Source organism: Aspergillus tanneri (genome assembly GCF_003426965.1).
Source record: "Aspergillus tanneri strain NIH1004 chromosome Unknown AapTan_2_pilon_pilon_pilon, whole genome shotgun sequence".
Lineage (NCBI taxonomy): Eukaryota > Fungi > Ascomycota > Eurotiomycetes > Eurotiales > Aspergillaceae > Aspergillus > Aspergillus tanneri.
Genome location: NW_022984629.1, coordinates 2,134,813 through 2,160,293, shown reverse-complemented (window position 1 = coordinate 2,160,293; position 25,481 = coordinate 2,134,813). Strand labels below are relative to the sequence as shown.

At 49.9% G+C, this 25,481-nt stretch overlaps 6 protein-coding genes across 6 annotated transcripts; 2 read left to right on the top strand and 4 right to left on the bottom strand.

Moving 5' to 3' along the window:
• Positions 1-1,191: 1,191 nt before the first annotated feature.
• Positions 1,192-2,098, bottom strand: ATNIH1004_000689 (uncharacterized protein; the record flags this gene model as incomplete). The annotated part of the gene is made up of 4 exons (XM_033565397.1): positions 1,192-1,367; positions 1,412-1,482; positions 1,542-1,700; positions 1,752-2,098. 4 exons carry the CDS (start codon positions 2,096-2,098, stop codon positions 1,192-1,194), a joined length of 753 nt encoding a protein of 250 aa, XP_033431154.1.
• A 361-nt stretch (positions 2,099-2,459) lies between these two features.
• On the bottom strand, positions 2,460-4,001 carry ATNIH1004_000688 (uncharacterized protein; the record flags this gene model as incomplete). The annotated part of the gene is made up of 4 exons (XM_033565396.1): positions 2,460-2,998; positions 3,065-3,563; positions 3,755-3,864; positions 3,917-4,001. 4 exons carry the CDS (start codon positions 3,999-4,001, stop codon positions 2,460-2,462), a joined length of 1,233 nt encoding a protein of 410 aa, XP_033431153.1.
• A 461-nt stretch (positions 4,002-4,462) lies between these two features.
• ATNIH1004_000687 (uncharacterized protein) lies at positions 4,463-4,802 on the bottom strand (the record flags this gene model as incomplete). Its single annotated transcript, XM_033565395.1, has 2 exons — positions 4,463-4,668; positions 4,736-4,802. 2 exons carry the CDS (start codon positions 4,800-4,802, stop codon positions 4,463-4,465), a joined length of 273 nt encoding a protein of 90 aa, XP_033431152.1.
• Positions 4,803-4,982: 180 nt separating this feature from the next.
• On the top strand, positions 4,983-7,738 carry ATNIH1004_000686 (uncharacterized protein; the record flags this gene model as incomplete). Its single annotated transcript, XM_033565394.1, has 2 exons — positions 4,983-5,210; positions 5,231-7,738. 2 exons carry the CDS (start codon positions 4,983-4,985, stop codon positions 7,736-7,738), a joined length of 2,736 nt encoding a protein of 911 aa, XP_033431151.1.
• Positions 7,739-7,842: 104 nt separating this feature from the next.
• On the bottom strand, positions 7,843-9,071 carry ATNIH1004_000685 (putative adenosine deaminase; the record flags this gene model as incomplete). Its single annotated transcript, XM_033565393.1, has 3 exons — positions 7,843-8,049; positions 8,165-8,831; positions 8,875-9,071. 3 exons carry the CDS (start codon positions 9,069-9,071, stop codon positions 7,843-7,845), a joined length of 1,071 nt encoding a protein of 356 aa, XP_033431150.1.
• An 11,946-nt stretch (positions 9,072-21,017) lies between these two features.
• Positions 21,018-24,467, top strand: PLC1 (putative 1-phosphatidylinositol-4,5-bisphosphate phosphodiesterase Plc1; the record flags this gene model as incomplete). The annotated part of the gene is made up of 1 exon (XM_033565392.1): positions 21,018-24,467. One exon carries the CDS (start codon positions 21,018-21,020, stop codon positions 24,465-24,467), a length of 3,450 nt encoding a protein of 1,149 aa, XP_033431149.1.
• Between the last annotated feature and the right edge of the window lie 1,014 nt (positions 24,468-25,481).

Genomic DNA, 25,481 nt, shown 5'->3' with positions numbered 1-25,481 from the left:
AAGTCCGAAGGACCGATTAAGCTATTCAGTGCTAGCCCGGAAGATACCAATAGCCTGCGAGAGCGGGTGCTGTATATATGGCAGAGTCGAAAACATTCGATAGTCTGTTTCACTTGTCGCATGTCCATGCAGTATACTGACTTTGCTACTCTAGCATTTTATTCTCTATACCATTTCTGAATGGATCAGCCATATAATTCGCTGATGATCGACGAGAGTTTTAATAAGAAAAGTATCAGAATCCGCAGGAAAAAAACTTGTTGAAGGCATGTGGGACAGCCTATGGCTGGCAGACGTTGATGTTCTTAAATCACACATAAGAGCATTAGAGTTAAGTGCTAAACTACTTCTCCACGCAATTTAAGCGTGGATGCAACTATAATAGCTCGGACATGTAAGTTACAGACTATAGCTAAACACCAGCTTTACAATGGTGGGCATATTATAGCAGCTAACTTCTATTAAGAAGCCAGAAGGAGTTATTACAAGCAGAGTCTCGTATTAATATAAAGGCACAAGACCTTCATGGCTCTAGGAAGTCAAAGATTCCTGTCATGCTCAGGCCGATGGGCAAGGTAAAAGAATCAACCGGCTGTCTTATATAGTAATCTTGCACTAATCTCGTAGATCAAAAGCACTACGGCTTTGTGAGCTCTAATTGGATTATCATGTTGCATATTTTATTGACAGACATTATCTGTTTGCAGCAATGACCCAGGATGTGCAGCATTCAGGCAGATAAGTTGTGCGGCCAACCAGAACAGTTTCCTCTTTCCACTCGTTTACTCCAAAGCATTGGAGTACTTTCCGAGACTTCTCTGGTTTTCATTGGACTCTTTCTGTCCAAGAAGATAAAGGTTTATGTGGGCGATTTCTTCTGTTCTGACATTTTCAGAGAACAGCGCTCGCTACACATATTATTCCTCTTTTTATACTAGTCCTTTCGTTAAGAATAGAATGCACATGAAATATACCGTCCAGCAGACAAGTTAGGTTGGATATCCTCATGGCTCCGTAAAGCAGGGAATGTAACTTAGATACGGAAGAGTCTGCGGCCAAATGTGGATATTTTCAAGTGATGTGATGCAGTAGTACCTTAGAAACAGACATCCTACGTAGTATATAAACACCACAGTAAATTAAAACCACCAGAATTCACTAGACTAAACAGTTAAGACATATACAACATCATTACCGAGTGGTATATCCCCCATTGGCAAAGATAGTCTGGCCCGTGATCCACGATCCCTCGGTGCACAGGAACCGAATAACCGGAGCAATATCCTCGACCATGGTCAAACGATTTCCCATACCATTGGACTTGTGGAAGGCGACAGCCTCGGGAGATTCCTGAGGGTAGAAGAACGCTAGACAATTAGCTTCCAGCCATATAGATATTAAGATGACTTACGTGTATCCATCGGTCCGGGTCCAATGTTGTTGACGCTGATGCGTTTTGCTTGAAGCTCTTTGCACACTCCACTATATAATATTAGTTTTATGGAAGTATATAGATACGGATAAGATAGGATAGGATATACCGAGTAAAGTGCTCAACAGGAGCTTTACTTCCCGCGTAGGACGTATAGTACCCCGTGAAAGCACCCAACAGGGCCGTCACGATGGTGATGATTTTTCCGCCCTCGGAAACATGTGCGGCGGCTTCTTTGAGGACAAAGAAGGCGGTTTTGGAATTGATCCTGTAACATATTAGTATTTCTTTCTTTCTTTCTTTCTTTTTTAATACATACGCAAACATAGAATCATACTCCTCCTCACTAATCTCCGTGATAGGCTTCTTAAGCACCCGTCCCACGGTATTAATGACGATATCGATCTTGCCAAACTCCTTCAACGTATCCTGGAACAGCTTGGTCACTGCCGCTGCCCGCGTCAGATCGCCCTGGTACGTGACGACGCGGAGATCCGGATACTTCTGGGTCAGTTCGGCGGTCAGCTGGGCGGCGTCGGATTGGCTGCTGGCGGAGTGGTAGTGCAGGGCGAGAGAGGCACCTTGCGCGGCGAGTTCCTCAGCGGTTTTGGCACCGAGGTTTTTGACTCCGCCAGTGATGAGGGCGACTTGGCCTTTGAGAGACATTTCTGTTAATGGTTAAGATTGATGATTCTGATGGTTTGTGGATTCTTGACGGACTTAGATGAGATTAAGGATGTTGGAATGAGAAGGACTTTATATGTCGAGTCGTGAGGTAGGAGAAAGTTAAGAGTGTGTTAACAGCGACATTGACGGCTCGATCTGTTAGTATGTGATATCCTAATACGGTATATAGTGGGTCGCCGCGTTTGATCTGATATCCGCATTGGGAATGCTCCACTCATTAAGCTTTGGGTGGATCCAAATAAACTTCAAATGACGTCAAGAATCTTCAGCTTCCTATTTAGGTTATCACATTGCAGCCTGTCTCGTTAGTCTGTCTACCGGGGGTATGTACTACAGTACATTATGACGCCCCTAAGAAATGTCCCGGATTCGGATCCGGTAACGGTTCCCCCAACACAAAAGTCGCTCCCGGGAAATGAAGCGACGACCCGTGCAGAAACGCCGCATTGCGATCGATCCACACGACAATCCGACGCAGTAATCCATCCAGTCCCAGTTCGGTGAGCCCGCCCCGGAGACCGACTGCCTGGGTAAGACCCCGCATATGCACGTCGTAGCTCTCCATGCTGCCGAACATGGCCTCGTAGCTGGCCATCTTGGCAATGGCCCCGACCAGGGCGTCGCTGACCTGGTCGTGGCGCTGGAACTGCAGCGCGTGGTTGATGGCGTTGATGGTTTCACATCGCAGACGGAGAAGATCCAGCTTCGAGTCCGTCGACGGATTCGGCACTAATGTTGCGTGGTGCGATGCCGCCAACAACATGATCACCAGGAATAGCGCTGGCTCTGTCATGACGAGAGGGAACCAGCGGGTTCGGAGAAGACCTCGGTTTCCGGGCTGGTCTAACTCCGGGATGTCCACAGCCATACTCATCAAATCTAAGCCGGTTAGCGACGAGGGAGGGAGCAAGGGGGGAGGAGGAGGAGGAGGCTACAGTGATCCACCAACCGTGGTAGAAACGGTCTCCACGAGATCGGATACGATCGAAAAAGGATCGCCCCGGAGTCCGCCTAGTGGCAGTGGGATTGAGAGAGGGTGAGACGGGTCCGGGAGAGGGCGCTTAGGACGGCGGATTTGCATATAGCCAACGGAGACGATCTCCTCGTCGTCGTCATCGTCGTCGTCTTCGCTGTCCTTGAATGTCTCGAATATTTCCTCGTATCGCCCGACAACTCTCTCGCGTGTGATCTTCGCCCGACTCTCGACTTGTCGCCATTGATAGCGGGCCACGTGGGAGCGGACTTCGGGCTCTTTGGCTAGCTGGAGGGCATCTCTGGGTTCGCGTACGTTGATGAAGACAAAGTCCATTCCCATGTCTACTGGCACTGAGGATGTATCAGGAGAGAATAGCACTTGTCTGTTGAAGAGACTCGATTTGAGGTTCAGTTTGAGGTTCAGTTTGAAGTCCAAGTTCAGCTGTGGCGCTAATGTGGGGATGTGGATCTAATCAAAGTGGCTAGTTGATTACATGAAATTATTATACATAGAAGCCTGAATATGTCTTTTATAGAGTATACAGTATAGAGTAAGTACTACAGATAGAACATTATTTAATATCCAGCATATCCCATCAGGATAAACAGCGCCCAGAAAAACGGACTGGTCCAATCCAGACTATCCACCATCATCCTCACCATCAGCAAGAGAAAGTTAGCATCGACGACAAACTCCTCCGCCAAATGTCCCTCTGCATCCATCTCCCTCCACATCTCGAGCACCTCATCCAAGTTCTCACCGACTTGGTCTGCGTCGAGATAGAAAAACCGCATCAGGAGCATGGATGCAAAGCGGCTCACTTTCCAGAGCGACCCGTGTATGCTGGTAGCCTGTGCCGAGTTTCTTGATCGAGATATGCTCGTTCCTATCCTTCAAGCAAAACATGTTCTATCTGCATCTCAGCGACAAGATACTCGGCCGACGAATCCAAGAAACTGTACGCTGCATTCCGCCTGTGGTCAGACGATGCCCCCGTGGCCGGTCTGAACACCCGCGCCAATGAATCGTATACCTTCGACCAGCTCGACTATCTGGGGTCACTTCACCCCCAACAGGGAACCAACATGTCGAGGAGGTGACCATCCAGCACTGGCAATTGTACTTTGACAGCGCGACGTTGGGCCACCTCCCGAACGGCCAGATGTGCTCAACTCGGACGATGCCTTCTCCCCCGTCAGCAAGTGGTCCTAGCTCTAACCTCAATCCGATGAACAAACCCGCATCTTCCACGGCAATCTCGTCGACGGTGCCTATGCTCCGAACACCTTGGACGTGAAAGACCCCTCAATGAACCCCCCGCGGGACTACCCTGGTGTGCCCAGCCATGTCGCGGCGCTGTGGAATGACTATGCGTCCAACGCCACCACCGTTCCAGACCAGTCGTGCAACGACTGACGGCACCGTGCATGGGTGTCGCGTCCAGTGACGACGCCCTGGTGTTGACCGACGGATGCTACCTCGACACCCCGTTGGAAAGCAAAGGACGCGACTATTCCCTCGCCTTCGCTGTCAAGCCCACATCCTGGTATGGGCCCCTCCTTGATGATGACACCTAACTACTCCTAACTAACCAGTTAACTAGCAACTAGTTAACTAAGTACGTAGTCCTGGTGACTCACGTAGACGACGCTTAGCCGCATAGATCGACGCCGAGGCCGCTAGTAACACTCTAGTGTTGGGCTGCATCTCCGCCGGAGCTCAGTATTTTAGCGTCTGCCTCTTTATTGTGGAGTACGCGCCTTTGGCCCTTCTCTCTTCTCCTTTCTCTTTATAAGGACGATCTCCCTGCGCCAAAGAGTCGCTCTCTCTGCCCTCCATCCTCATACCATCCCAGTTTGTTCATTCCTCTCGATCCACAGGAGAAAAATGGCGGCCACCGGAGCTCTCCCACAGACCCTCCAGTCCATCACCGACATTAAGATCGGTGAGCTGTCGAAACAGCGCGATCTGTTCAAAAAACAACACTCCGAGATCCTTCGTGCGGCCGGTGACGCCGTCGACCTGCGCTCCAAGGCCCGCGTGTTGCTGGAGGGAGTGACCCGACTCAAAGGATCCCCCAGCGATGCGTTCGACAAGGAGGACCTGGACCTGGATGTGAGCGACCGGCCCTCCAGGCCGCGGGAGTGGAGGATGGATCGGAACGTGCCGCGCACGTCAATATCCGTCGGTTTCTCCTGCAGAGTCGGTATGATCCGTCGGTGTCGGATCGGAGTCTGCAGGAATGGGTGGATGATCTGGAGCGGGAGTTGCAGTACCTACAGCTGCGACACGAGCATGCCTCGTTCTACAGCACACTGGTGACCGAGTGGTTGGCCAGTCTGGAAGACGACCGGACAGGCACGACGGAGGAAGAGGATGGTGAAGCGGTGGGCCGTGCCGAAATGCACGAGCAGCGAGAGACATGGGAGAATCTCGTGTTCACCGCGGGAGACGTGCAGCGGGACGGCATCCAATCCTACCTGGACCGGCTCTTCATGCGTACCGACCTCTCGCAGCAGGCGCTGAAGGAGCTTCGCGAGAAGATCAAGGCGTTCGGGGAGGAGCTCGCGTCGAAGCAGACTTGGTTTGACGCCAATGGGCTCCAAGGGGTCAGTCGGGCGCTGCTGAGGGCGGATCTGTTGTCCAAGGAAAAGACGGCCATCCTGAAGGAATTCATGCGGAACTCGGCGGTTGCGCAGGAGGTGGCCGACGTGCTGAATATGCGCCTCGCGGCACTGGAGAGCTGGCAGTGGCCGGCCGAGGGTATTCCAGTGGAAATGCGCCGCCACCTGAACGGCAAGTATCGCATCTTCATGGATGAGGACCTCTTGGACGCGCTTCTGTTGCAGTATCTCGGAATGCAATGGGCCGTGACGTTTCGGTCGGCGTTCAGCGCCTTCCAGGAATCGCGCGCCTGGAAAGTCCGGCGTCCCTATATCCCCAAGCGCGTGCGGAGGCAGTTCAAGCATTTCCGAGAGGCCAACGGGCGCACGCTGTGGTCGGGGACCCGCAGCGTCGTCGCGGAGAGACAGAAGACGTACGAGAAGAACTACTTCATGACGCAACTGCCATCCTCGTTGGACCTGGACGCCCCCGGCTACGGCGATGACAGTGACGACGGGGTGGTTGTCGAGGAGCAGAAGCGCCAGACCGCGCTGGAGGCGAAGCACTCGCTGCTGCACCTCCTGATCACGGAGTCGCTCCTTTATACGACGCAGCACGGCGAGTTCACGGCGCTGCGGTCAGACTTCCAGTGGTTTGGCCCGTCGCTGCCGCATCCCACGATGCTCACTGTGCTCGCCTACTTCGGGGTGCCGTCGCCCTGGCTGCGGTTCTTCGAGACCTTCCTGCAGGCGCCGCTGCGATTCACGCAGGATGGGCCTGACGCGGCAGTTCGCATCCGCCAGCGCGGCATTCCCATGAGCCATATGCTGTCGGACTGTTTCGGTGAAGTTGTCCTCTTCTGCATGGACTACGCCGTGAACACGCGCACCCACGGCGCCTATCTGTATCGGCTGCACGACGACTTTTGGTTCTGGGGCCATGAGAAGACGTGCGTGCACGCCTGGACCACCATGACCGAATTCGCCCGGGTGATGGGCCTCGAATTCAATGCGGAGAAGACAGGGACTGTCCGATTCGCGAGCGAAAAGAAGCAAAAGAAGGAGGAGACAGAAGAAGAGGACGAGGACACGCCCAATCCGGATCACCCTCCGTCGCCGGACATCCCCCTGCCCACGGGCGACATCCGCTGGGGCTTCCTGAAGCTGGACGCGCAGGAGGGCCGATTCGTCATCGACCAGGAGCAAGTGGACCAGCACATCGTGGAGCTGCGGCGCCAGATGTCGGCGTGCACGAGCGTCTTCGCCTGGGTGCAGGCATGGAACAGCTACTTCGGGCGCTTCTTCGCCAACAACTTCGGCAAACCGGCCGTGTGCTTCGGACGCGAGCACATCGACATGGCCATCGCCACGCTCAGTCGTATCGAGCGCGCCCTGTTCCCCGACTGCACCAGCGGCGCCACGGACCATCTGCGACGGAGAATCGCCGATCGGTTCGACAGACACGACCTCCCCGAGGGGTTCTTCTATTTCCCCGTCGAGTTCGGCGGCCTGGAGCTGCTGAACCCGTACATCCCGCTGCTGGCCATGCGGGAGGATATCCGGCAGACGCCGCAGGGACGACTGCGTCGCGCGCGACTCGACGACGAAAAGGAGTACCAGGCGGCCAAGGAGCACTTCGAACAGGCCGAGGTCGAGTCCCCCGAGGCGTCACAGAGGGATGGCCCGGTCGACGCCGACGAGTCGGTCGCGTTCCTGAGCCTGGACGAATACACGCGGTATGCAGAGAGCCTGAGCGTGCCCCTGCTCCAGGCGTACCGCGACCTCACGCGCGTGCCGGACGAGGTGGGTGTCAACCAGACGCAGCGGCTGCGGGCGCACCAAATGTCGCTGGCGGACGCGACCTGCGGGCCGGTCTCGCAAAGCTTTGACGAGATGACGCCGTACTGGCGATGGACGGCGGAGCTGTACCAGGGGGAGATGGTGCGACGGTACGGGGGATTGGCAGCGGTGAATCGGGAGTTTATGCCTCTGGGCGTGGTTAAGACGTTGAAGGAGGGCAAGATGAGATGGCAGGGGTAGTTCTCTAGTTTCAGCTCTTGGTTTACGTTATGTCTAGTGATGTACTCTAGTTCATTCCTTCACAGTATGTCTTATGTTATATAGACACTGTGACAACCACATCTCTAGTTTGGGATCATCGTATCGTCGTGACTTGCTTCAAACGCATCCAGTAACCGACGAAGACGCGACTTCTCCTCCTCCCCTCCGAAAATCAGATTCACAGCGTTCCGCGCCATACGCAGGATATCTCGTCGATCGAGGTGGAAATGCTCCGCGACCAGACGATATTCGTTTGAGACGGGACTACAGAGGAATCCCACATCGTCGGTCTTAAGCATGCTAGTCAGAGACAGGTATAGAAGAGATCAAGTGTACGTCAAGAAGAACCATCTAAGGCGGATAAAAAGGGAAAGGGAGGGATGGGGAGATAGACAGAGGACATACACAAAGCACAACCGGACACTCCCCCCTCCAGTGTCCAAACGGATGATCCGCAAACCCACCCTCCCACATCTGCGATAGCACATTACACGAGAGACAGACTTCCAGCCCGATTTGGCGACGGACAATCTCCTCTTTAATTCGTTCCGGAACATGAAGGACATGACCCAGCCGATCGGGCCAAAAGCCCAATAAAACGGAGAGTTCATCTTCCGCGGGGGGATGGTCGATCTCTGCAAAATGTAGGGTGATGCCGAGACCGTGCGCCTTCGCCTTTGCGAATGCGGGGGCGAAGATGGCGAGGTTCTCGCCTTTGGTGGGGTTACCGCAGAGGTCGATGCCGACGATTCCGCGGGCGCGATGGGCCAGGGCCAGGTCGACTATGGCTAGGGCGGCCGTGGCGGAGGCATTAGCTCGGTCGATGGACAGAATAAGGTTGATGGTGAGGTCTGGATGGGTAAGACGGTAGGTTTCGATGGTGGTTAGGATGGTGTGTAGGTATTCTTCGCGCGTGAATGACGAGTCCGGGGATGCGCGGGGGATGGTGCGGAGCTCGAGATAGCACACGCCGTCGTGACGGAAGTCATCGAGGACGGAGTGGGTGGCGTAGGCGATGCTGGGGAGGTCGTTGCACAGGTGATAGATAGAGTTGCAGTATACGTTGAAGAAGCTGTACGGGGGTCAGCGCGATACTAATATTATGAAGGACATACTTCGTCAGTGAATAGTCCTCCTTCCCGTAAGGCATCACCACCCATGGATCCTCCGCGGCTAACCCGGGATTCTGGGCCTTTTTGCGCTGCCAGATCTCATGCAGACACTGGCGACTGATGCTGCCGCTCAGATGCGCATGCAACTCGACTTTGGGGAGATCCCGGGTGAATTCTGCAGTGACGTTGGAAAGACTCATGGTTACTGAAGGAGAGGAAAGATGAAGTTTGCGATGAAGCGAAAGACAGGTGGGGTCAGGTGACGGGGGAGCCCTAACTCTGGATTGAAAAGAGCATCATCAATGCCAGCGAGAAAGGAAGATGGGGACTGATGCCCGTCGTCTGGCAGACGTGATATCCGACGAGCTCGTGAGCTGTAGGTGACCATACAAGATGGAGAGTCGAGGATCATGGTGTCTTTGACTGCCAACTACTCAATGGCTCGGGGAATGGCAGACCTGGAGCCTCCAGTGTACGATACCGCCCTCTCAGTTGCTCCGAAAAGACTGAAGGATTAAGCTGCAATAGGACACTCTGAAGATGGATTGGCTACGTTGGATAGTTATGGGAGTCAAGGGCTGCTAAACTCGAGCCATCACACAGTAAGTCCTCACACTATGCCGGAAGACAAAGTAGCTTGTCACGATGCCAACCTTCCTCGGACTGTAGTGTCCCTGTTATGTGCAAATGCACGGTCTCACGGTCTCTGGGCTCTGAAAGCACGTGTGTAGATGAGAAAAAGACTCTTCGTTCCCTTTGGGCACGATTCAAACCCTGGTCCGGGGCATGCATGTCCCAACCGGCATTATTTGTTATCTCGATTACCGTGGGGGCTAGCAGTCATGTCGCAGTCTGGTGCTCAAGCGCAGTCAACAACAGGCCAGCATTCGCTAGTAGGTGACAGAGTATCACCAGACATTGTGCAATGACGTCACAGATCTGATCAACTGCAGCTATCAACTCAACTCAATGACGTCTCCTTGGTCCAAATGACCATGGCGAACTAACTCGACTGCAGACAGAGCTTCGGGCCAGCTTGGTTTACAATCCATCCGACAGATTGAAAATATTTATCCACGCTCGGACACTCACACTAGGCTTCTCGACATGACTGGAAATGGAGATGGTTCTCGTCACAAGGTCAGACGAGGCCCCGACCATGTGGGTTAAATGCTCGCAAAAGGTCATCCAGCTTTGCAAAACTCTCCGCAGCATCATTATTCGGGACCCACACAACCCCAGAAAGTATCTCCAAATCGTGCTGGAAGAAACCCCGATAGACGCTACGTCCTAACCACGGTGACAGCAGACGCCATTCAAGGCCTCTGGAACTTCCGTCCAGTATAAAACTGGGACTCGAGCCCAGCTCATCACATGGCCAGTTTTCTGCAAGTTCGAGTTAGGATAGGCAGTCCTTGATGCCACATGAAGTAGCTAGGTCTTGCTATTGGACGACGCTTCTCCACAGAGTGTGCCCCTCTACGACGACTATATCGCCTACCTGCCAATGTCGCCCCATGAAGATACAAGGAAGTACTGGAAAGATACCCTCAGAGGTGCGAAGGCATGTCGAATACCCAGACTCACACCTAAGCCAAGGGGCTGTCACTAAGGCTGCAGAGGATATTAAGCATATCAACACCTTGATATTTCACAAGCTCGCATTAACCACATCTGCCAACATGCTTGGGACTGGTGTTCTCCAAACAGATATGCAAAAGCGAACAGAACACCAGCATTGTTCCATGACAGATGTGGCTCTCAGTGCAGCGCGGGCAACATCTCCGCTGTTCAATACCTCCCTGACTGTCCAATCCGCTTCATAGCTGTGGTACCCGGATTTGATGGAGAGCTGGGAATAGAGTTCAAGTCGATCGAAATGCATGGTCCTGTTGACGTACGTCTTCGCCGACCTTTTCCTGTTTGCTAGTCTATTCAGAACCACTGATTCGTTGACGGTTTGATATCTGTATCGCCGTGCGATTATCCACCCCTGATGTTGATTTGCGTTAATGGACAACAACATGTTCAGATGAGCAGGCAGCCACAGCTATCAAAGTTTAAAGACACTTTCGCAAGTTCTCAACAATCGTACCCAGAAGATTGGCTCTCTTAGCTTGAGTGTTGATTCGTTGAGCACTTGGGGATGATTGAATCGCTGCTCGACCTTTGGTAGAGTAGTGCTGGTGACAACCTAGAGCTCTCGCCTGCTATGTAGCTGTACATGCAGGACTTTCTAATCTGAAATCTTCCCATACCGAGAACTTTTCTGTTCTATGTGTCTCTTCTTAGGAGACCTTTGATGGAGGCCTTACGATCATATACGGCATGTTCATTTGCAAAGCATGTGTTTCGGACTCAATGTGGAGGGTCACCAGTACCTACTGCTGTCTATTCGAGGGACTAGAATACGTACCTGTCAATGAGAGGTAAGATGCAGAATTGATGAAAATAATTTGCTCGGACCTACTGTCACTGTATGTCACCAACGGCATTCATTGCTTCCGACTAGAGACATCAGGCAATATTTCCGTTATTCTGTTACATGCACGGAGCATTTTTCTTGCACCGGATTTGCCGTGTCTTCTGATACCAGGGATCAACTACACGTCGCAAAATCGTCTGGCATAAAACGCTTCCGAGAACCGATACGAGTCATGCCACCGTTGTGAAACCAAGGTCCTCTCCAGAGATTAACTCAGACTCGCAATATCTTTATTCAATTCACAGAACCCGCAGACAGGAGATCATGACAGGCACAGGATGCATTGCCCGCCAATCCTTAATAACATTGCCTGGCTAGTGAGTGTTAGGCGGAAATTGAGTTTGTAGACCCGGAAAATAGGGGTATCGTTTGTAATGACAGCAATAAAAGAGTTCATGCTAAACCTAGATTCGCATACCACCCCTGTGAGTTTATTAACGCACTCTGTTTGAAGAGATATTAATTAATGCCCAACGTGGGCTGATGTTGTCATCCTTCCTGCCAATAGTAGACATATACTGGAGGCGAGCGAATAAACAACAGACTGATGATCGTTTTGTGTGACGTCGAACCCTGATTTCGTGGTAGTACTAATTACCTGACTCAATAGAGGCAAGGAAATTAGTCACAGAGCTGTGGCCGAAACTAAACTTTGTGGATTGACCCTGGCCGAAGCTTCACGGCCCCCATGGGGTTCCTGGATATTTTCCAAGTCAACAAGACGTGTTGTCCGACATGGGTCTATGTACCCATGACAACAACACCACTTTTATGAATCTGTTGGAATTGGATCAATATGATGACAAGGAGTAATGCCGACTGCGTCGTACCACTCCAACGACGACACTCTGTAAAGCTCGTTGATGATGGTTTCAGGTTAATTGAAGCTTTGCGATACCAACGAAGGATTCGCCAATGAAAAGTGGAGCAAGCGGCAAACGAAAAGGCCGTAAGGCAACCAGGCCGCAAGTGAGAATTTCCTCGCGTCATTCCTTGCATCATATTCAGATACGCTTACGGGACTTCCAATGGAGCCATTGTACGTCAAGGCAACACACCCAATCATGGCCAAAATAATACGCTTCGATGAAGCAGACATACCCTCAGAACATTCATTGGTCTGAGGTCAACAAACAGTCGGTACAGCGAGAGCTTATCATTTCGAGGCAGAGTCTGACGGCTGGACTTGCTTGTACGTTTTGGGCCTCAATGGATCGCAAGGGAGCCTAATATCCCCTAAGGCCTTCATTGGGGTCCTTCGCCAGTTCCGTCTCAGCTTCCAATTTTGAAAATGGAATGAAAGAAACCGGGGCCTGGCACCCTGGCATTGTATGCACTGCCGCTGGCCCACAGCTAAATACTATCCTTCTCGTGTGCCGTGTCGGTTAGGTCGTCGAAGGATTCCAGAAACAAGGGCTATTTTTAGTTGGAGATCCAAGACAGATTCAAGGAAAACAGAAGTGGGTACAGGGTGCCCAGAATCTAAAATGATACTAAACAAAGCCTGAAACGGACGCTCGTATTGGTAAACACTCGGATTGAGGATCCAAGGTCAATGCCCCAAACTTGGAAGGGCGGGTTGGCGTGTAAAGACATAAAAAAGAAAAAGGCACCTTGTTGACAGTCGCCTTTCTGAGTGTGTGTTGTCGCGTCGCACAGGGCACTGCTTTGTCTCAGTTAGTATGCTTGAATACGGAGTACGGATGTGGCGTTTTGTCGGTTCGGACCGAAAGCAAACGAAAAGAACAAGTAGTTATGTATTCCGTATTTGAAAAGGGAGAAGAAAAGGGAATAAGCAGGACGCCATCTGTCCTTGTTAATAACCTCGAGGGAAATGGGGGCAGGAAACAGTATTTGTTAGATCCGATCCTCGGATCAAAAGCTCCGACGCTGTCATTCCCACGGTGGACCTCTACATTGATCCTTACGATTGGAACCAAGGTCTTGATGATACCTCCTGGTACTCCATAAGCAACTAATCAGGAAGAACAGCCTCCGAACCACATCACACGTCAGACGACAATGAGGCGATGCACAGCCTTACAGTATGAGAATGGCGTGATGTGATAGCAGCAGCAAGATGAGCCCACTGCTACGGGCCATTATCGCGCCAATGACTATAACACAGCACGGAGCACGAAGACCGAGAGAAGTATCTCGTTTGCAGGAGGTGCTGACCTCGCGCTTGGTAAACTATGCCTGCGCTGCTAAATTATTGAACCAGAAGAGGCAATAATAAGAAAAAGAAATTAAAAGATCACGAGGTCGATAAGCATGGAGAAATGAGAACAGACAGCAGTTGGATCATGCAGGCTGCACTTCAGGTTGGGGCTATTGACTATTAGCAAGCCACAGCACGTTTTAGAAAAAAAGAAAAATCCATCCTTACATAGTACTAATATCTAGGTGGCTAGCTGATGAGTAGCCAAGTCAACAATTGGAAACCAGGTCGGCCCACTGCATGTGCTGGGGGACCAAGACTAGTGGAAATATGACAGGCAAAGTGACACCCCGCAGCGTGCAGTGCAAGATTGGAAGATGGAAGAAGGTTAGGCTGAAGCATCGAAGACGCATCGAAGGAACGAGGCTCAGCCGTGCCTCAGGCCCCGGTAATGCTATTTCAAAACACGAACACAGGATCGACTTGTAGGCAACGTCGATGAGCACGTACCTAACCAAATCCGGAGGGCCCGCCCCCTTGGTCAAGGTCAAATACAAAAAAGTACCAATTGATGCTGCGCCCAGAGCATGAAATACTGCTCCAGATTATTGAGTAGAAATAGCTGTGTAACATTTCCATCACATATTTTGCGCTGCACATCCATTGTAATTTCCACACCGCATGCCAATTACCTAGACAGGGGATTGCAATCAGAACGAGGCCCCCCGGCTCTGGAGGCGCAACGTTCCATCCAGTTGGGACCTGGTAATTTTTTCTGCAGCTTGGTGAATTACCAGATGCTGGATACCAGATGTAGATTGCAGAGCTGTCATACTATTGATTACATTCTTAGAAATAGTGGGAAATATGGAACGTAGGTAAGTACTTTAACTATACAAGGCTCTCTAAAATAAATGGGTTATCTCCCTGTCTGTTGATCTCCTAGATATCAAACATCGTTACCTTAAACTTGATTAAGACATGCATAGCTTTTCGAGCAACGTTATTGCAGTAGGGCCCCATATTCTTGGGTATTGACAGGGAACTTAGACACAGGGAAGTACATATTTGGAACCCATTCATTACCCGGAACAGATGTATCCGTATCCGTGGTACGAAACTGAAATATCGGTTGTATGGTATTGACACCGGCTGTGTATTGACATGACCGTGTAACCTAAGCTAGGCATTTATTACATGCTATGCAATTAATGTGATAAAGCTGGTAGTGGTACTCTTCTGGGTATGAAACCATGACTTTTCTCTTTGGCCCTTTCGGGCAGTGGGGAAGTTTGCTCAATAATCCAATTCCCATCATCCATGATGTCATAATCCACTCGAGCATTTGAATCAAGTGGGTTTCCCACGAAGCTATAATTCACCCATTATTTAGTGACCCTTACTGCCATCTAATACTTGACAAGGTTGAAGTTATTATTGGGTATTAGAATTAAAGGCTAGTTGAGAAGATAAAAAAAAAAAAAAAAAAACCGGGGAAAATAGTGAGAAATTAACAATTTGTCAGGGAGTCCTACCAGGGGCAAAGTAAAATCATACAGACTACCACTAGCTAATTGAAGGGTTCATAACCCACCCTATTTTTCTGTCTGATCGTAGCAAGGAGTTCTCGGATGCAAGATTTTGAGGGAAAGGAAACGTCGATGGAATGCTTGGAAGCTGTCAAGAGTGGGCCAGTTTGAGACAAACAGGTTCCACGAGACAGATCAAAGTATGTAGGCCAATGGTAATGGTTGCTTCTAGGTGGTTTCCGAAGGAAGTGCCCCTTGGGTGGTTTGTTGGTATGGTATCAGGCGGCTTGGCCGAGGGGTCAGCACTGGAATTCGGGGTACTAGTCGATACCTGACAGTCTTTGGATGAAGGCACTTAATTACATGCTTAGTATTTGGTAGATGTTATACTCTCGTACTCGTACTCGGGTACACTTAAAGCAGGGAAGTTAGGTATGCCCCTACTAAATACCAGGAATAGTGTATTTTGTGTCCATAGCAGTGTGACTTAGCATAGACTATGCTGTCTTAAAACCTGTGATATACAGCGAGTGATACTACCCTGATACTACGTACACTGGGAACCGGTCTTCCCGGTAGTGAATAAGGCGACCGTGCTGCTGATCACGAGCTGCCTCAACGCATGCTAAACGATACATGATAGGCCTTCGACACATGCTTCGACTTCGTGGCACGTCAGAGCGTTGTCAAATGTTGCTCGTTAGAGAGAAATGGGCTGTGGTAGTAGGGATTGGCAACCGTGACTATCCCCCTCCTTTGCTGCTTTAGATCATCAGGATTGTCAGCGCAAGTCTTCCCGGTTGGTTCCACTATCTTAGAGCTTACTGCACACTGGACAGATGGCCTAATTGCTTTGAACTAGTATCTGAATGATGGGGAAGCAAGGGGCGGTCAAAACTCTGAGGTTCGCGAGACGGTGACAACCTAAAAAAAAAAGCTGTCTTGCCTCATTCCCTATATATCTAGTCATGTATATACGGAGTACATATGCAGACCAATTACCAGCGAGTGCGTTACCAAGAAAGGCATCCGTAGAAGAGGGATGAATATGATACCACAGATGCGTATAACGTACCGCTTATTGGTGATCCTGGATAGGGAGTGGCGCAAGTAAGGAATCTGCAGCTCTTCCTTGCATCATGAATCAATGATGGAACATTGGACATCAGTTGGATGTCCTTTCTTCCTGTAAAAGTATTGCCTAGTTCTCTAGCTCCGAGGTTGTTCCCGCCACAGCCGCGTATATCAGCCTACGGATCGGTCGGGATTCCTATGCTGTATATGGCCGCAATTGGACTACTTTTTTCTTCGTTTATAACCCGCATACCAAGCAGAATCCTACTGGTACGGTCTTAGGGTTGGAACCATGGATGTATTATTTGTCTGTATGTTGTACGAGCCGGGTCGTCCGCGTCATAATGCTGCCTATCATCGGACGAATGATCCCCCTTATCTGGAAAAGGCTAACGGGCGCGCAATATACTGAGACACTTAAGGTTGACCAGCATAGTTAATCTAATCATTGTTCCTTGGAAGGGCAAAAGAATCTTCGATGAATCATAGCTATGGAGCTTAGTGAAGTGGAGGCGGCGCTGATAATATCCGACCACCCGTCCTTCCAACCATACAAATTTCCGCTGAGGAAGGAAATACCGCCCAAAAACTGAGACCTATTCCCTCGCAACGTCAATTTTCTCTTATCCGGCCCCATCCGTTGAACGACCTTCCCTGCTCATGGGGGTATAAAACAGAGTGGCCAAACCAACCCAGCTTACAGTGCGGGGTTGGAAACACCCACAGATGTTTTCTATTGCTGCCCTCGGATAGTGCATCATCCAGAACCCGTTGCATTCCTATTAGTATTATTATTTAGATATTACCATCCCCAGGCCAAGGCTGGTATATTAAATCCCTAAAAATACATACGCGTTGAAATCCACCGGATTTGCGGCTAAGCTAGCTCGGCTTCCATGGTCTTATACTCCATAAGGCGGAGAAAAAGAAAATCTTGCTCGGTATCAAGTTTGTAGAGCTGATGTGCAGTAGTTCTACACTATACCTGCTTAGTGATTACTATCCGTTAACCAGGAGTTGTTGTAACTATTGAGTAAGCTTAGTAAATAGACAGAGCAGGATATTTGTAGTAGGTGCAGCAGGGACTTCAAACGAGACTTTAACTGGGCAGCTCGGGTACTGTTTTTAAGGCAAGGTTTCGTCATTCTTACTACGGCATACAGCTGCTAATCCGATGCCGATCGTTCCCTTTTCCACACCGCCCCAGTCGCGGTTTCACTGCCACTGCTCCAGCCTCAGTGTCTGGGGGTACTCTACCTGGTATTACGTTACCGAACCCGGTGCCTGCAGGTAATGATTGTTCCATACCAGTACAGAAACTGCCCTGTATATATCCCTTCCCCCGTGCCCAAACGTGTTGGGAACTTGGGATGACTCAACTAAATTTCTTCCAACTAGCGCTCTTGATTGCCTTACTTGGTAATTTTGCTCTGTAGGTTTACGCTTCATAGGTAATTTCTAAGGTATTACTGCGTACAGAACACTGGCTTCGGCCAAATCTTACGGTCCCTTCTTAACCCCCACAATAATGTTGAATAGTGAGTAGGGATGGACGGCACCAGTTGCCCGATCACCTGCCTCCTTGCACCCTGTTGTTTTCATTCAATCTCGGGCCCTCTTTCCTCATCTGATTCGCTAGAAAATATGGCACAGCAGCTGCACACGTTGAATAGTATCTTGCGGGGTTGCATGGAGGGAAGAAATTACCCATGATATAATAGACAACTCACACATCAGGTGATAGTCACCCAAGTGTCGGAAGCTGAGTAAATTCGTCACTAGATCGTCTTGTCAGGTCTAACCAGGTATGTACATATATCCATACTAGTTAAAGTACGGAGTAATGGTGCGCAGTTTTAGACTGTAACCTAGGAGGGAACTGGGTTCAGATATGTAGGGATAAAGTAATTAGTCAATTCCTTGTCCCAGAAGTCAAACAATTTGTATGCTGAAGATGACAGGGAACAGAAAAATATACTACTGTGGAGTGATCAACCAAGAGAAATAAGGAAGCTCCTAAGATCCACATGCTTTTCCCCAGAACGACCGCTGTCGGGCTCCTGGGAAAGGCTATATCTGTATTCTGTAACATGCAAAAAACGATGATGCATGGTAACATCATAATTAATAGTACATCCATTTATAGGGATGCGGATCGCTACCTGGAAAGAAGGATGGGGTGCCAGTAATGGTCCAATACAATTGAAATGACGGTGGGCGTTTTACCTTCTCTCCATAATCCATAGACCGTATTTCTGTGGGGATCCAAGATCTATGACAAGAGACAGACCATCAATCTGTTACAAATTCACGGCTACAGGCCCAAAGGGATGAACAGGGCAGGATCCACAAATCCACATATTGAAAAGCCGCACATGTAGGTATGGATTCAGCCAAAATGGTTGGTATCGGTGTCGTGGACATGAACCTTCATTCTTCCCCCCTTTTCTTCTGACAGTTTAGGTATGGGCCAAGGAAAACAAAGAGAAAAAGGCGAAACACCTTATCGTCAGCCTGCTCCAATTAGGTGCCTGCAAAATTGACAGTGACATCACATCCTTAGGGATTATCATCCAATGGAATGGCAGATCAGGGGTCGCTCCATGGTATGGTGTTGATGTCTACCTAAGCAAATGGTTGCGCAGCACCAACCAGACAACTGTTAACTACCCGATTACCTAGAAGTATTCCTGATCCATCCAACCAGGGCATAAAGGCAAATCGGGTTAATACGAAGATAGAGGCAGGGAGAAAATAAAAGTAGTCGTTTAGTAGTATCAAGGTGATCCTAGATGTGCTTCAAAGGGTTCCCTAGCTAACCAGGGGCAGAAAACAAAAGAAAAGAAAAGAAAAGAAAAGTAGAGGATCTCGGAGTTTATTGGGATCGTTAGATTTAGTTTATCACTTGGGCCGCTGTTGAACAGCTCAGCTGTAACAGACTTGGAGAGTTTCTATTAGAATGCCCAGCAACAACGGCGGAGTACATACCTTAATTATCATCCCTTTCCCGGCATCCACCTCTTATATAGATCGAAGCCTCCTCCTTTCTCCTGCACTGGTTGCCGTCAAGAAGTCCTTGCAGTATCAACGTCCTGATTTCTTCTTTTTCTTATATTTCTCTTCTAAGTTCTTTGGTTGGAAGTCTAAATTTGCTTCGGGATATCTTTTGACCAAATCCCGAGCGCCCCCTATTATTATCTGCCATCTACCACCACTATCACCTCATATTATTATCTGTTCACATTATACTACTAGGGATTGTTGCCAAGTCTATCTGTGTTTGGTGCCAGAGAAGATTCCTGTCAAAGTAACATTTTGGTTTCCGCCTAGCAGTGGGCCAGTGGGTAATCAAACCAACGGGAAGAAACAAACTGTACAGTTGATTTCCGTACGGTTTTGTTTCCATACACATACAGTAAATGTACCACGAACACAATACCCATACGTCAGAGCAGTGAGTCGAGCTTTCTTTCATTGAAACATCCATCCGTTTCTTCGAATCGTGCCTTCCAAATCCTTTCCCCGAAAAAAAAAAAAAAATTCCCAAGCCTCTCTTCTCTGTCCAACTCCGCCGCCATTCGCCTAATGGAAAGCCCCATAAGAAGACGAGAGTCAGATTCGATTTCATTTCCTTTGATTTTCTATTTTTCAAGGTCAATCGACTCTTCGGCTTCCGCAAGTTTCCAACTCTTGGACGGAATAACGCAACCTCTCCCCGTCGCATGATCATCTCTCTTACTTACATCCTGGCGGGTTTTCGCTGCAGGTCCTCTACTACAACGTAACCGTGCATGGAGATTGAAACCGCGAGACATTGAACCGCACTAGACGAACAGTCACAATCTTCACATCGTCTCTTCCTTACTCGGTCCAATCTCCGATTGCTCATCCGTGTCCTTCCCCTTTGGACCACCTGCATCACTGTGTTGGCAGGCAGTCCTGCATTGCACTTCCAGTCCTCGTCACTGCCGCCGATTGTCCATTTCTCCCTCAGCCTTCCCTCGCTCCTGGCGAATACTAGCCACGCCAACTGACGCACAGTTAGCTGGTTTCCTTGTTCAGTCAATTCGGACGTGGAGGAGCTCTGCTGGCAACCAACCACATGCGCAGCGCATTCCGCCTTTGACTTGCATGTTATTTTTCCATTTCTCTTCATTCTCTGTGGCCACTATTCCTCCCCTCGAACTAGAAATAGGGAGTAAAGAACGAATCTCACTCCTCTAGAGACGACTGCGTGCAATTGGTCCTGCTCCGCACCCTTTGCTCGCTCTTGCAGAAACATAGCTTTCCCCGCGTACTGGAAGATCGACAAATTGAAGAGGGGTAATAAAAGGATTTAAATCGAAGGGTAAGCAGGGCAAGCAAAAAAAAAAAAAAAAAAAAAAGGAAGAAACGATACGAGGAGTTGGTATCAGGAAACGTGGCGAAGGTCAAATTTAAGTGATCAGTCAACTGGGAATAAAGCCACCAACCAGCGATTTTTGTTCCCCTCCTTTGATAATACTGGAATTGCTATCATTTTTCTTTGTGGGTCTTTTGTTACACAAAGCCGGTGTCTGTTTCAATTGTTATCAGGGACCATTCCCTTCACGCGAGCGCTCTCCGGCAGGGCACTCCGCATTGCATCAAAGGCGGGCCAAGATGCAGATATCCAAACCACAGCAATCCCGCTAAGGACGTGGCTTTTGCATCACTCAGCCAGACACGTTCCCTATTTGGCTCGTATTGCATTCCAACTATAAGCCGCCATTTTTGGAACTAACACAACTACTGGGATTCTGCAGTGCTGTTCATTCGTCCTTCTAGGAGTCCAGGTGACTCAAGCACTGGCACGGTTCACGACAGGTCAACAGTCTCACGTTTCGCAGCCAACTGGTACTCCTGGTAGGTAGCCGCAATGGCTAACGCCGTTACTTCGTCAGCTTCGACCATGAATGGCGATACCCATGCCAATTTAAAACTGACAACCTCTCTCCCTAAATCCTCCAAAATAAATCATGTCGCGGCTCCAATTCTGCCTACTTCCAATTCGCCTTCGACGCCATTATACACCCCTTCTCTTACAACCACTCCAAATTCTCTTCGTCCAACCCTCGCCCCTTCAAATGCATCGAGTCCCTCAACCACACCTCTGCAGATAGCTACAGACGGGCTTCGAGGTCGCATATCTTCATTTCCTACTATCCCACCTTCTTCGCTCGACCTGGGAGAGTCAATGATGGCATTTCCGGGTGCTGCCACTGCCTCAGGCTCGGGAGAGGCTCTCAACAATGCCAACAAAGGCCCCGGCTTGATGCGCAGAATTTCTCGGGGTGCAGCCCATAAACTTACCCGGAGACGACAATCCACCTCTCACAATGAGAAGCGTGATAGGAGCTCCGGTCCGGTTATCATGCGCAGGCGCAGTGACAGTAAAACCGGGACTCAGAATACCCGTGAAAATGCATTGGAGTCCAGTAACGAGGAAGACAGCAACGATGCCTTGGAATCTCTCGGCATCTGGTATGGCTCAGACGCATCTAGCTTGCCCAACGACAACCCTATCGGCCTTGCTCGCAATGCTGGTGCTATTGCACCCAAAGTTGACTCAGCAATCCAGCGTGGTACCATTCTGACGAAGGTCACAAGGAAGAGGAGAAAGCAGGTTCGCTTTTTCCTTGACCTTGACGCGGGGAAAGTTTACTGGGATGTTTCTAATCCAGCCAAAAGGTTTTATATTGATGATATCAAAGAGATTCGCGTCGGCGCTGATGCGCGCAATTACCGCGAGGAGCATCAGGTCGCCCAGAATGCGGAAAATCGTTGGTTTACGATTGTTATTGCTAATGCCGAACGGTCTAAGGGGCGGGCTGTCAAAACATTGCACCTTATTGCTCCCAACGACCATATCCTCGATCTCTGGACTACCACGCTTGAAGACATCTCGCGCTATAGAATCGGCCTTATGGCTGGCCTGGCGGGGTCCAGCCAGAGTGATGCCGTTTTAAAAGCACATTGGCAGCGCGAGATGTCACGATTATTTCCCCACGGGGTGATGAAACCGGGCGAGGACGAGAGCCTCGATTTCGGAGCTGTCGAGGGCATTTGTCACAACTTGCACATCAACTGCTCCAAGACAATGCTCCGTATGCAATTCACAAAAGCAGATTCTGGTGCCAAAGGCAAGTTGAACTTTGATGAATTCAAGTGCTTTGTTGCGCTCCTGAAAGAACGGAAGGATATTCAGGACATCTTCAAGAGCAGTACCGAGGATCACGAGGGCCTTAGCGCCGACGAGTTTTTGGCCTTCCTGCGCGACGTACAGAACGAGGATGTCGATTCTGATCGGTCTTATTGGATCTCTGTTTTCGATAAATACGTCCGAAAGTCGAAGATGCGTACGCCAAGCTCGCCCGATATTGGTGATGGCTCGGTTCCTCGGATGGGTATTGATGCTTTCTCGTCCTTTCTGTCGTCTTCCTGGAATGGGATATATGCTTCTCAACCCCCTCAGTCAAGATTTGACAGGCCCCTAAACGAGTATTTCATTTCTAGTTCACATAACACCTATCTCTTGGGGCGCCAGGTCGCTGGCGCATCCAGCACCGAAGCATACATAAGTGCCTTGTCCCAGGGCTGTCGCTGCGTGGAGATTGACTGCTGGGATGGCGCTGACGGTCGGCCTATTGTGTCACATGGAAGGACTATGACTACGAGCGTCTTGTTTGCCGATTGCATCACTGTCATCAACCGATATGCATTTATCACAACTGACTTTCCTCTTATTCTCTCTCTGGAAGTGCACTGTAATCCGGAGCAGCAGTCAGCAATGGTGAAAATCATGAAGGAGACCTTCAAGGATCAGCTTGTGCTTGAGCCGCTCCTTACAAACACGTTTGTCCTTCCATCCCCCGAAGAGCTGAATGGCCGTGTTCTTGTGAAAGTCAAGACATGTGATGAGCCCCAAGCAGAGATGCGACAAGAATCGACTGGATCACTAGCCAGTACAGGTCGTAAGCGCAGCTCAAGCTCGCCCTTCATGCGCCCAGCTGTACCCGAAAGCCCAAGTATCGCAGGCATTGCTCCACTTTGCAATGGCTCTGCTCTTGGACTAGATACAATCTCCCCGATTTTAACGCAGGACAGGAGGTCCTTCACGACCACCAGCTTGAGCAGTGCTACAGAGGACAGTGATGGCGCTCCAGTGTCAGCCAAGAAAGAGCCCAGAAAACGTCAAAAGAGCAAAATCACCAAACCTTTGTCAGATCTAGGGGTGTACACTCGTGGTTACAAGTGGCATAGTTTCTCATCCCCTGAGAGCCAGCGACCTAACCATGTATACTCATTTGCAGAACGATCATTTGAGAGTATTTGCCGCGATGCCGAGAACAAAATGCTATTTGAAAAGCACAACCGAAAGTATCTTACACGAGTCTATCCCTCGGGGTTCCGGCTGAGGTCGTCCAATTTTGACCCTCTCAAGTTCTGGAGACGCGGCGTTCAGATGGCTGCCCTGAACTGGCAAACTTACGACATTGGCATGGAAATGAACCAGGCCATGTTCGCTGCCGGGAGTGACCGCACTGGCTACGTGCTCAAACCGGAATCCTTGCGTGTTTCGAATATGTCCAGTGAAGGGAGCCCAGAACGAAAAGTCGTGAGATTCACGGTTGATGTCATCTCAGCCCAGCAGCTACCTCGGCCCCGCAGCATCGGCCCTGATGACAGCATCAATCCCTACGTGGAAATCGAGATGTTTAGCGCAGATGACCGAGGGCAGAGCTTCGTCGTTGGGGAAGGGGGCATGAATGCTTCTGCTCGCAGTGGTGTATCAGGCATCGGTTACCCGCATCGCCGACGTACAAAGATCGAGAAGAGCAACGGGTATAGCCCGATATTCAACGAACGATTCAGGCTCTCCTTAGAAACCAAGTATCCGGATTTGGTGTTCGTTCGCTGGACGGTCTGGAGCTCTGTAGATGGGCGCAATGCAGGGAGCAACAACTGTGTTCAGCTGGCCACTTTCACGGCAAAACTCAGCAGCCTGTCCCAGGGTTACCGTTACTTGCCTTTGTATGATGGTGGCGGCGACCAATACTTATTCTCCACCTTATTCTGCAAAATCACCAAAGAGAACCCGACGTCTGTACAGCGGCTAGATGGCGACGAGCTAACAAGAGCCGAGCGGCCGGGTATTTTTCGACAGATCGGACAGTCCGTCTTCAAGCGCTCGTCATCAGCGGAAAGGGAGAAAGACCTGCAGTCCGACAAAGGTAGCGAGACCCCAGCGAGCTTGGAGGATAAAGATGCTTCACCCATTTTGACGCCGACAATTTCTACCACATCTACTGCATCATTGCCTCCTTGATTTGCTGATTGGAGTTGCTCTTTCTCGGCCATCGTCCCACTCCCCTCCCCTCTTATTTCTCTATTTCATTTATGTTCCATTAAAGGTGTGGCGTTATGTCATTGTTCATTTCATATGGGTTTGCTCTGTATTCATGATGTCACTCATTATCTTATATTTTCCTTGACCCTCTTTATATCTTTCCTCTTCCCCCCTTTTGATCAGGTATGTTCAGGGGCCTTGAGTTGTTCGGTTACTGAGGCTACCACTGGAGTGTCCAGAGGACACCATAAAGTTCTCTCTGTTATTTATGTCTTCTGTTGTCTGAGTGTGATGGACACCTGTGCCTATGCATTGCGGATTTTTAGGGCGTACGCTGATCTCTCCATTTGTTCTGCTGTTTACCTTGCGACTGGGATTACATTTGTTTGATGTGGCGATACCCTTTTCTAATTGTGCTTGTGTTCTACTTGTTTGCTTATATTCTGCGAAGCATATGATTTGTCTCGAGATCTGAGGTCCTGGTGACATTTCTCACGTTTTGTTTGTTTCATTTCCTTTGTTTCCGTCATCGGACTGGCGGTCGCATTGCCTAAGGAGTCACCAGGGAAATGGGTGCATCATTAGGTATAAGTGGTGGAGGATTACATGTACAAGACTGGATCAGAGGCCACTGACTCCTGGGGGAGATGTGTGCTTGCCATATGTTGATTTCTGTTTGTCCCTACAGGGTTGCTCCTGAGGATCACCTGGATGGGACATGGACATGTTTGTCTGTATCTTTCTTCTTCCTGTCTTAATAAATACGAAGGACGCGGCTGGGACGCTTATTTGAAATCCCGGCGATTGACAACCAGCTGCTTCTGGGACTTTGAAGTCATTTCAGGTAGATGGGACAAAGTAACACATAGTAGCAATCGATGCCTCAGGAGCTGTTCGGCACACCTGCCCTACTCCCGCTCGGCTCACCTGCCGCCCACCGCCTTCAGAATGACAACGTGACGACTTCCACGCCAGCGAAGTCTCCAAGTATAC